Source organism: Denticeps clupeoides, chromosome 5 (assembly GCF_900700375.1).
Source record: "Denticeps clupeoides chromosome 5, fDenClu1.1, whole genome shotgun sequence".
NCBI lineage: Eukaryota > Metazoa > Chordata > Actinopteri > Clupeiformes > Denticipitidae > Denticeps > Denticeps clupeoides.
Genome location: NC_041711.1, coordinates 28,334,186 through 28,345,326, shown reverse-complemented (window position 1 = coordinate 28,345,326; position 11,141 = coordinate 28,334,186). Strand labels below are relative to the sequence as shown.

The following is an 11,141-nucleotide window of genomic DNA, read 5'->3' as shown; positions in this document are numbered from 1 at the left end:
TGTGCTGATCAGGGACACAATGGTAGTAAGAGGGGTTTGAACCTGTGACTTTGTGGCCACCCTACTGCCACCCTAATAACCACGGTAAAATTTCAGTAAAACGTATCATTTCCTTACATCATATAACTTGGATTTGAATGAATGACAACTAAATCATTATCGAATTTATTTATTTTAAATGTGACGCCTCAGTTTTACTGTCAGTGCTACTACGCGTGTAGCCACCGTAATACACATTTACACCCAGTGCACGGTGCTGTAAAACACATCCGAATTGGATTGAACAAATTGCACGCACGACATACGCGGCTGTAATGCCGAAGTTCCGTATTTCGTAGTGGGATCGACGGCGAGGACGCAAACAACTGCGCGTAGCGGGCAGGGCTCCGTTACCATGACAATTACGTCAATATTAGTGTCGGGTAACTAAAGGTCAAACTAAAGACGAGCGAGACGGAAGGAAACTGACACAGAATGGCGGAGGAGCCAGACGTTTGGCAGCGAAAGCCGGGGGAGACGACAGCGCTCTTCTTCTCTCCGCGCCGCGACCGAGCCGAACGGGATTAGCCGGGTGCAGCGAGGCGCCGGGCTCGGGAAGGACGCGGTCGGTGTAGTTTTTTCCCCTGCGCGTCGCGGGTTTGCGTGCTGTTGTGCTAGCTAGTGTGCTAAAATAAACTAGCCCGGTGAGACTTGGAGTTTGTATTGTCCCGGTGACGTTAGTCGGGGGGGGGGGGAAAGGGACACTTTGTGGGCCAACGGTGTGCTCGAATAAAAACAAAAAGAACAGTTTCTCTTTTTTTGTTTGTTGTTTTTTTGGTGCGCGCCGGCACTGGACCGCTTTATTTTAAACGACCTTGCGCGCTCGCCGGACAGCCTGAAGTGTAAGTGCCAGCATCGTCCTGCCGGATCGGCGGGGAACAAGTTCTCGGACCCTCGGGAGTACGGTCTATTGCATTGCATTTACATTTAAGGGATGCGGCGCGTTCTGCCTCGCGTCTTTTCCACCACTATTACTTTTTAAACCACGCGTGTGTTGCAGCCGAGAATGGCTCAGTTGCACTTGAGTTTAAAAAAAAAAAAAAGCATGTTTGCCTGTGAACGACTTGGTGATCGTGGTGTAGAGGTTGTGAGTTTTGGGGGACGTGCTGTTTGGGACATGTTAAACTGGTTCTCGCCTCCCCTGTAAGATTGTCATTCTTGGTGTGTGTGTGTGTGTGTGTTTTTTTTTTTTTCCCCTTCCTTTATTGAACAGGCTGACTGGACCGTACGTGTTGTAGACGTTTCTGTGGCGCTTGGTGGCCCCGCTGCTGTAAACATCCCCGACTGGAAGCTGTGACAAAACACCTGAGCTTTCAGTTGGATGTTTGCTGTGACTGGCCTCTCTCCTCACTTCTCCTTCCAGGGGATGCGTTCAAATATGTCGATTTACTTGTTTGCACACGTTATCAGAGGTCATAAATTAACAAATGTTCTTTTTTTTATTATTATGTCTAGTTCTACCTAATTTGTGTGCTCAAGCAACCTTCCAGGCATAGTTGCTGTAAACATCCTACACTCAGCTGTAATCAGACAGGGCTGGGAGGAGGGTGTTTACTTTGACTGGTTGGAGAGTCCCCAATTTTATAAATATCATTTTACACAATGTTGCATTTAAATCTTTAAATGTGCATGTATTGATTGTGCATGAAATTACCATTTGTGCAAATAAAAAAGCAATGTGTACACGTGGTTACCATGTTGTATTACTGTTTGTCTTTGTGTGAATTATAAAAAAAAAAAAAAAAAATGTCCCCTCTCACCTTCAAATGTCAGCTGGGTTTAAAGTGATGCATGTGGCTCTGAATCGCCGTGAGTGCCAAAAAAACCTTTTTAGTAAGAAAACGTAAATGAGTTTTCGGCGAAACTAACAAATAAAACCTGGTGTAACGTTAATCAGTTCTACGACGCGGACACTTTCACCTTGTGAATTTCTGAGGCGCCCCGGAGCGGTTCAGCCTCCGGACAGCAGATGGCGCTGCAATAAAGCGCAGCTCATGTTAACCCGCCACGGTGCCAGCCAAGGAGACTTCATCCGCCATATAAGATGCGCAGATTCGCCAGAAACCTTCGTCCAAATAATTAAAAACAAACCATTATATTTACACATTTTCAATCCTCAGCAAAAGTTTGGTTTATATACGCGAAAGACGAGGGTCGCTGGTTTCTTTTTAGAGAATTATGGAGGCCTCTAATTCAGGTAGGAGCCGTAAACTTGAATATGTTTACGTTGTTGCAAACTGACACTTATCGCGCTGACACTTTTTAGGTAAAAGTAGCGTGGTTATTCCGAGCCAGCGCCGCGCCTTTACAAAATTGCAACTGCGACCGTGGCGTTTGTAGGTGTCGCATGTGCCAAAGGTCACGATTATAACACGAACGGCCAAATCCCGCTCGCAAACACGTTGTCTCGAAACTGGTATTTGGGGTTTCCAGCGACGAGCGCGTCGGCGTTTGTAAATTGATCTCATCAGCGCCAGTAAAGTGGAAGTTCGTGACTGTTCCTGGCCCCCCGGTATAAGTAGCATTGTTACGTTGATGGTTTGCGTCGTAGTCCGTGTTCGACGCACTGTGCACACTCCAGGGTGAAATGTGGAAACGAAAATGTACCGAGACTCAGGGGACTACGTTGTTTTGCAGGAATTTCAATCTTCATGTGCAGAATCTGCAACATCTTTTCTCCGAGCCAGACAAAACTGTTGTCTCATATCGCTGAAACGCACAGCACTGAAGTCGTTAATCCGGATGACGTCATTGTCCCACTCACGCCTCTGTCGACCCAGTCTGAAAAATGTGGTGGTCAGTACTCAGTTAAATATTGTTTAAATAAAATAACTATGCTCGCCGTAAGTAACGTGTTGAAAATGCCACACTTCCTGTTCTTGCAGAAGGCGTTATCAAGAGGAAAAGAGGCAGACCTAAAGGCTCCACGAAGAAGGTCCGCTCTGAGAATGGGGTCCCCAGTGCGGTCTGTAGTCAGGAGGAGAAATCAAAACCTGAGGTCCAGGCAGAAGCCACAAAAGAACTGGAAAACACCCATGCCACAACTCTGGAATGCAATAAATGCAGCCGCAAGTTCAGCAATAAGCGGCAGCTCACGAAACACATCTGCTTGGTGCGGCTTAAGGATGTTGATGATGAAGAGGAGGACAATGGTGCATCCTTGTTGATGTTGCATTCACATGACCTAATGTGAAAATCTAAAAGTTTCATTGCTTCACGTGTTTGCTTTTATTTTAGATAATGGCAGTGATGCAGAGGTGAAACTTGGAACAGGAACTGGGGAAGAGGACCGGGAGCGGGCTGCAAAAAGGGCACGCGCGCTGCGGCCAGAAAAATCTGCGAGTGCAAAGGAGTCACAGTCAGTGGGTGGGAAAAAGAAACCCATAATAAGTGTAGTTCTTGCTGCTCATGAAGCTATTCCCGGTGAGACATATTGATGCCTTGGCATTCACGTGTGCACTGACCTGTTTTAGTACTTTTGGATTTTGGATTTGAATTGTGTTTTTATATATTTTAGGTGCCACAAAGATTGTTCCTATTGAAGCCTCCCCTGCAGAGCCAGTTCCTGCTTCAGATATTAGCCTAGACCCCAGCTCTCTGGACTCAGGTCAAATAAAGGGCTACCAAGAATATGCCATACAACAAATTGCTTTTGAAGCACCACCAAAGTCAAACAGGTATGCTTTACCCGTACTTATGTTTAGTTATGAGTGTATTATTATGTCTGATTTAAATATGTTACTTGTTATACTTGCCATCGCAGACTGGGACAGACGCATCTTAAAATCTTCACGTGTGAGTACTGCAACAAGGTCTTCAAGTTCAGACACTCACTGCAAGCGCACCTGCGAATCCACACTCGTGAGAAGCCGTTCCAGTGCCCGCAGTGTGACTACGCCAGCACCATTAAAGCCAACCTCAGCGTTCATATGCGCAAACACACAGGAGAGAAGTTCAGCTGTGAGCACTGTTCCTTCAGCTGTCTAAGCAAGGGACACCTCAAGGTGCACGTTGAGAGGGTGCACAACAAGATCAAGCAACACTGCCAGTTCTGTAAAAAGAAGTATTCTGATGTCAAGAACCTGCTAAAACACATTCGTGAGAGCCATGACATGGAAGACAAGAAGGTCAAGGACTCCTATAATGAATATAGTCTACAGACCAGGGAGTGGAAGAGGCAGCTTCTTTACGACTGTCATATTTGTGATCGGAAATTCAAAAATGAGCTTGAGCGGGACCGGCACATGATGGTCCATGGCAGTAAGAGGCCCTATGGCTGCGAGCTCTGTGATCATGGTTCCACTAAATTGCAGGCGCTGCAAGCACATGTCAGGAAACACCCCTTTATTTACATATGTGCCATATGCTTGCAGAAATTTGTCAGTTCTGTGCGCCTTAAGTCCCACCTCCAGGAGGCCCACCCTGGCGCTGATGAGTCTGTGGCCTTTGCTGATTGTATCAAGAGCAGCTTTTGTCTTTTGAAGCCTGGCGATGACATTCAGCAGGAGATGCTGGAACAAGATGAGCTCCAGATCAACGAGGAGCTGTCCCTCCTCAATGCTCAAGACAAAGCTACTTTAATAGACCAAGCAAAGTCAAAAACGAATTTAACAGAGGTCACTAGCTCCCCAAAAGAGCATGATTCTGCTCCGACTGAAATGCATGAACCTGAGGGGGTTGGTGCCCAGGAAGCAGTTTTTAAGGAGGCCCCTGAAAAGTCCCAGCTAGAGGAAAACCAACCAGAACCAACGCTTCCTCTGTCTACGGGGAGGGGTCATGTTCCTGACACAGAGGAGTCCTTGTGCAACCAGCAGCAGACCTCTGAAGAAAATCAAGATGCTCTTTCTGCTGGAAGCCAGGCTGATGATGCATCTGTTTCTAACCATTATGACTCAATTTGGGGGCCGGGGGAAGAAATGACTGCTTTCAGACAGATCATAGATCAGATGCAAAAAAGACAACTGAACATGGAGGTGTTTGAGAGGATCAGGAAAGTATATGGAGACCTGGAATGTGAATTTTGTGGTATGAAATCTCACATTAATTTATTGATTTAGTTATGAATTGGCTAATTTAGATTTGATACAGTTGACTGTTTCTGCATGCAGGTAAACTCTTCTGGTACCAGGTCCATTACAATATGCACGTGCGGACGCACACACGTGAGCATCTGCATTACTGCTCGCAGTGCGACTACTCCTCCGTCACCAAGAACTGCTTGAAGCGCCACGTCATTCAGAAGCACAGCAACATCCTGCTGAAGTGTCCAGCGGAGGGCTGTCAGTACTGCACGCCGGATAAGTACAAGTTGCAGACTCACCTCAAAACCCACTCGGACACAGTGAGTCTTGAGAAAAGCAGTACACGCGTCTTAATTTGTCAGCTTTTCAGCTGCTGCCATGATCACGTCCTTCCAACACTGTATTTCTAGGACAAAAAAAGCTTTGTGTGCCCTGTTTGTGAGCAGTCCTTTCCTGAAGACAAGTTGAAGTCCCATATTAAAAGCAGCCACCCAGGTTTGAGTCTTCCTTCTGGCAGCATGTTGCAGCGCGTCTCATTCACTGTTACTAAACTCTGTTTTCTCCGTTTGCAGATGAATCAGTTAGCAGCATATCACAAGCTTTGGGTCTGCGCATGCAATTGAAGGGGGTTATTGGGAAGCGAGCTTCAAAGTGCCTTTACTGTGAGTGTTACTTCACGAAGAATGGATCCGATTTACAGCAACACATCTGGGCTCATGAAGGTCAGAATGGCTTCTTTTGACAAAATGAAAGTCTTTTTAATGTGCAGGAGCTATTTAACCTCATACAGGCATTGTTTCACTCCTTGTCTTTCTGTCAGTGTCTTTGTACATGTTCATTTGTTTTCTTTCATATTCACAGGTGTGAAACCCTTCAAATGTGCTCTCTGTGATTATGCAACTCGTAGCAAGAGCAACCTTAAAGCCCACATGAACAGGCACAACACAGAGAAGATGCACTTGTGTGACCTGTGTGGAAAGAAGTTCAAGTCTAAATGCACTCTGAAGAGCCATAAGCTGATGCACACAGCAGATGGTGAGCATTGTGGTTAGTGAGTGATGTTGGCTATTACATTAATTCCATATTACATTCACTTCATCCATTTCAAAAGTAAAATGATGTTGCTTGGAATATATAAGGGTGATAATAGCCTAGTGGGTAACACACGTCTGGTTAACCCCTGAGTTGCTCCAGGGGGACTTTCCCTTTAACTACTGATTTAAAAGTCGCTCTGTACAAGAGCACTACACTACTACTGTAGTGTGGGGGAAGTGGTATCCTAGCCGCTAGGGAATCAAACCCAAATCCTGATCTGCCAAGGTGTCGTCCCCGCACACTGCTCCCCGGGCGCCTTTCACGGCTGCCCACTGCTCACCAAGGTGATTGGTTAATTACAGAGGACACATTTCATTGTGTGCATCATACTATACATTTATAGCATTTACCAGACGCCCTTATCCAGAGTGACTTACAATCAGTAGTTACAGGGACAGTCCCCCTGGAGCAACTTAGGCTTAAGTGTCTTGCTTAGTGACACAATGGTAGTAAATGGGATTTGAACCTGGGTCTTCTGGTTCATAGGTGAGTGTGTTACCCACTAGGCTAATACCGCCTGTATACTATAAACTATACTATATAGTATACTATAAAGTACACTATACTTTATAGTATACTGTATATCACAATCACTTTCTCTTAAGTAGTTCATTAAAGTTCTTTCTTTTTGCAAATACAGGTAAGCAGTTTAAATGCACAGAATGTGACTACTATGCTGCCCAGAAACCTCAGCTGCAACGACACATGGAGCAGCACGTGTCTTTCAAGGTAAACTGCGTCTGAGGTCAATTTACTTTTCATGTCATTTCATCACACTCATGACTGATTGATTGTTATTATACAGCCATTCCGTTGTGCACACTGCCACTACTCCTGTAATATAGCTGGCGCATTAAAAAGGCATTACAATAAGAAGCATCCCAATGAGCAGTACAGCAATGCTGGGCCTGAGACTGCTACCCTGGACACTGTAGTTGAACAAGGTAAGAGATTAGGTTTATTTTGAACATTCTTGCAGGCAATCATTTTAAATATTCATTAATGTCTGGGTTTCTTACTGAATCTCTCTAAGCGTTTCCTGTTTGTATTACTCTGATCAGGGGGAGTAAAATGTCCAGTGTGCAGCTATGTGTATGGAACTAAATGGGAAATGAACAGGCATCTGAAGAACAAACATGGCCTCAAGGTGTTGGAGAATGATGGCCTTGGAGTGTGCCACTGGGAGGTGAGATTTTGGGGCAGGTAATAGCCTCACATGCAGTCCCAATGTCCTGAGACTGTGTACACTCACGGTTCGCAGGTGGTGGAGTCGGTGGAGGAGTCCGCTACACAGTACCTCCAAATCACTGAGGCCGAGGACGCACAGGGAACCGAGGCAGCGGTGTCGGCACTACAAGATCTACGTTTCAACACACAAAATGGTGAACTCTGCTTTTGTCAAAATACTTTCAACACATGATTTAAGAAGTGTTTAGCATTTTGAATGCTGTATATTTTCATATACGTCCACAGGAGTTTTGTCTACCAGTGCTGCAGAACAACTTGACCCTGCAGCAGTAAATATTCTCCAGCAGATTATTGAGCTTGGGTCTGAAAACCACGATGCTACAGTTGCTTCTGTAGTTGCTATGGCACCTGGCACAGTCACTGTTGTTGAGCAGGTAAATACGGTTGTGGATTATTGGTAGATGATTGCCAAAAACGTTTTGGTTACTATAGACTGTAATGGCATCGTAAGTATTCTGTGAAATTCATTATTAAAATTATGATGTGTATAGTCTTTTTCATAGGGCATTCTTGTCAAGTTTACTTTGGTTAAATATTTATACATTCCTATTTAGGTACATTTTACAACTTTTATGTTCTATTCATATTATAGACTTTTTTTTTTTTTTTTTTTAAATCTTAAGTACTGTTTCCCAACCTGCTTTGCAGATGGCTGAAGAGGATCAGCAAGGGGACCACACAATGATAATCCAGGATGCACTGCAGCAAGCGTCAGTGAGCCTGGGTGAAGAGCACCATCTGGTGGTGTCCTCGGAGGACATGGAGGACATAAAGACGGTCACAGTGTACACGCAGGGAGAGGACACCTCCCAGTTCATCGTTTACGTTCAGGAGGCAGTGCAGACTGAGGAGCAGAGCACAGAGACGGCCTAGATCGGCCCTCAATGGCCCTTTCAAACCAGCGGCCAGGGTTTCTCATTATGTGCGTCGTAGGTGGGACTTTCTGCAGAATCATTCACATCATTCACTTGTCAATCCTCATTACACGGCAGCCATGATGTCCTTAGATCGCAACGAGTTATTAACCCATAATGTAGCATAGATTTTTTTTATATGAGGCTTGATCGGAAAGAAACTTGTTTATTATATATTAAAATGTGCTTAAACGACTGAACAACTTTAATATTCCAACCTACAAAATACAAATATTACTCAAAAACAAATAGTCAAGATTCACTGCGTTCACTTGCCATTAATTCTTGTAATTGTTTATCTTCTTGCTCATCGTGGAAATCACCATCATAATCATCCTCCAGCTCTCTGTGTTTTTCTAACAAGTATGTCACTGGGGTGACGTCAGCATCTACTAGCCTTTTGGCTTTCTTGTTCTTCTTCATTTTGTCTATGAATTTCTGCTTCCTGAGCTCAGCCAGCATGTCCAGCTGCTGCTGAGTAAGAGCGGGGACGCGGTCCTGTGGGACCGGCTCCTTGTGTCTCTGTCTGTACTCCTGTATCTGCTTATGTAGCGCCTCATGGTCCACACCAAACAGGACAGGCCTTTTCTTCTCGGTTTCAGCGTCAAACAGATCTGGTGAAAGCACTTGCTCTCTGTGAAGATAGGAGGGAAAAAAAAAAACATGCTTCAATATTAAATGTATGTATAATATCATTGGGGGCATGGCGGTTAAGGAAGCGGCCCCATAATCAGAAGGTTGCCGGTTCGAATCCCGAGCTGCTGAGGTGCCACTGAGCAAAGAACAGTCCCCACACACTGCTCCCCGGGCGCCTATCATGGCTGCCCACCATTTACAGCATTTCTGAGACGCCATTATCCAGAGTGACTTACAATCAGTAGTTACAGGGACAGTCTCCCCCGGAGCAACTTAGGGTTAAGTGTCTTGCTCAGGGACACAATGGTAGTAAGTGGGGTTTGAACCCGGGTCTTCTGGTTCATAGGCAAGTGTGTTACCCACTAGGCTACTACCACCAAGAGCGATGGGTTAAAAGCAGAGGACACATTTCATTGAGTCACCGTGTGCTGTGCTGCAGTGTTTCACAATCACTTCGCTTCCAATGTCGGCGTTTTAAACTGTCAACTCACCTGACATCTTTTACACTGCCGGACCATCTGTCTGCTTCTTCATTGGGACCAAAATCTGCGATCTTGAGGAGATTTTCTATCTGAGGGGGGGAAATATATATATATATATTTTACCACGGTGTTTCTAAAACTGGAAGTAGAAGCAGCGACATCCCGCTCACCTCAGTAACTGCGGCATACTGCTTATCTTTGATGAAAACCACAGGGGGGACGTGTCCCATAATCTGATGCGACATAATGAGGTACCTAGAGCAACACACACAGAAAAGAAGAAGTAGTAGTTTTCCTCCTCTCCCCCGTTTAGTGGGCCGGTGTGACTGGTTCCCACCGTATGCGCGGGCTGGACTTGTCCAGGAGGCGCTGGATCTGCGCGTCCCGGTCGTGGTCGCCGCTGCTTTTCCAGTAGACGCGACAGGCGCAGAAATCGGCCGCCAGCGACACCTTCACGGGCGAAGAGGAGGTTCGGTGTTTTATTATTATTATTATTATTATTATTAATTTAGTTAGTTAAATCGCGCCACATCTCTCACCCTGGAGAGCTCCAGGCTGAAGCTGGGGATCTCGGGCCCCACCTCGGGGGAACTCAGCAGATCCGCCACCGCCTTGAAGAGGACGCTGTTCAGCACCCGGATCCGCTGGTTCACCTCTTGGTTTGGCTTCTTCGGCGGACTTACGGCGTCGTTTCGGAAACTTGGACGCTAGGGCAGACAGTTCGGGATTTCATTCTATTTCCGAGACCTGATTTAAAAAAAAAAAAAAAAAAAACGCTGTTTACAACTCACCGGAGGGGTGTAGTACCACTGCTTCTTCCTGCAGGAGACAGAACGACGAAACTCCCTTTAAAACCAGACTTTCAGCACAGCGGTTCAACTACTGAAATGTTTAAACGTTTAATCTCATTGATAAGTGCTGCCTGGACGGCCGCTGCATGCTCGGTGAGTAACAGTGACGAGTGAATTTACGCCAAATGCACCCTCGAGACGGGCGACGTACCTCTTGCTGCCCAACATCTTCATCAGCGTTTTATTTCGGTTTCCGTCCAGGCGGGCGGACGTGTGCAGCGGCCGATCCGCGTCGCTTCCAGCGGATGGTCCGTGGTTGATTGCCAACGCCCGCAAACGAGCGTCACGGTTGCGGAGTAGTAAACTTGTAGCGCTACTCTGCGCCCTTCGGGCGAACATAATTACGCGTCCCGTACACGGTGCTGCCGCGCGGACTGCCGATCGTTTTCACCGGAGACGGCGAGTGTCACCCGTGTGCTGCGTTGTGTTGCCAGGTCAGGCGACAGAACGAAGCAGGCGCTAACGCGAACGCACGCCTCGCGACTCTCAAAAAACACGGATCAAACGTACCATTTTCTCCCTCAGGCTCCCTTCTCTGTACTCCCCCCCCCCCCCCCCCCTTGGAAGCGCACGGATACACAAAATATAATAGCGCTCCCTGATCTACGTCGGTTACCTGACCTGGCAACCCTTACAGTTACGCTTACTTCCTTCTTCTTCGCTGTAAAGTAGAGGTTAAACTTACAGCGCCCCCTACTGGCCTCTACAACTGTCCACTCCAACCCGAGGCTGTTTAACTGTGAAATTGAGCATCTAAAAACCTGCAATCTGCTAAATGGGTAATTTAACGAGATCCACACAGGAGAGCAATGTGATGGGATCTTAAATAGTTACATGTCCCACTTTTACTAATTC

General features: G+C 46.2%; 2 protein-coding genes across 2 annotated transcripts; one reads left to right on the top strand and one right to left on the bottom strand.

Moving 5' to 3' along the window:
• Positions 1-1,611: 1,611 nt before the first annotated feature.
• Positions 1,612-8,513, top strand: zfat (zinc finger and AT hook domain containing). The gene is made up of 16 exons (XM_028980274.1): positions 1,612-2,236; positions 2,677-2,835; positions 2,925-3,191; positions 3,277-3,462; positions 3,557-3,716; positions 3,803-5,064; positions 5,148-5,380; positions 5,471-5,555; positions 5,633-5,782; positions 5,922-6,095; positions 6,796-6,884; positions 6,961-7,099; positions 7,217-7,341; positions 7,417-7,537; positions 7,629-7,777; positions 8,052-8,513. The coding sequence occupies exons 1-16, from the start codon at positions 2,218-2,220 to the stop codon at positions 8,274-8,276; spliced, it is 3,543 nt and encodes a 1,180-aa protein (XP_028836107.1). The 5' UTR covers positions 1,612-2,217; the 3' UTR covers positions 8,277-8,513.
• On the bottom strand, positions 8,500-10,800 carry rbfa (ribosome binding factor A). Its single transcript, XM_028980277.1, has 7 exons — positions 10,438-10,800; positions 10,227-10,254; positions 9,975-10,142; positions 9,773-9,885; positions 9,606-9,690; positions 9,445-9,524; positions 8,500-8,951 (listed from the first exon to the last, which is right to left on the bottom strand). The coding sequence occupies exons 1-7, from the start codon at positions 10,623-10,625 to the stop codon at positions 8,570-8,572; spliced, it is 1,044 nt and encodes a 347-aa protein (XP_028836110.1). The 5' UTR covers positions 10,626-10,800; the 3' UTR covers positions 8,500-8,569.
• Positions 10,801-11,141: the final 341 nt, after the last annotated feature.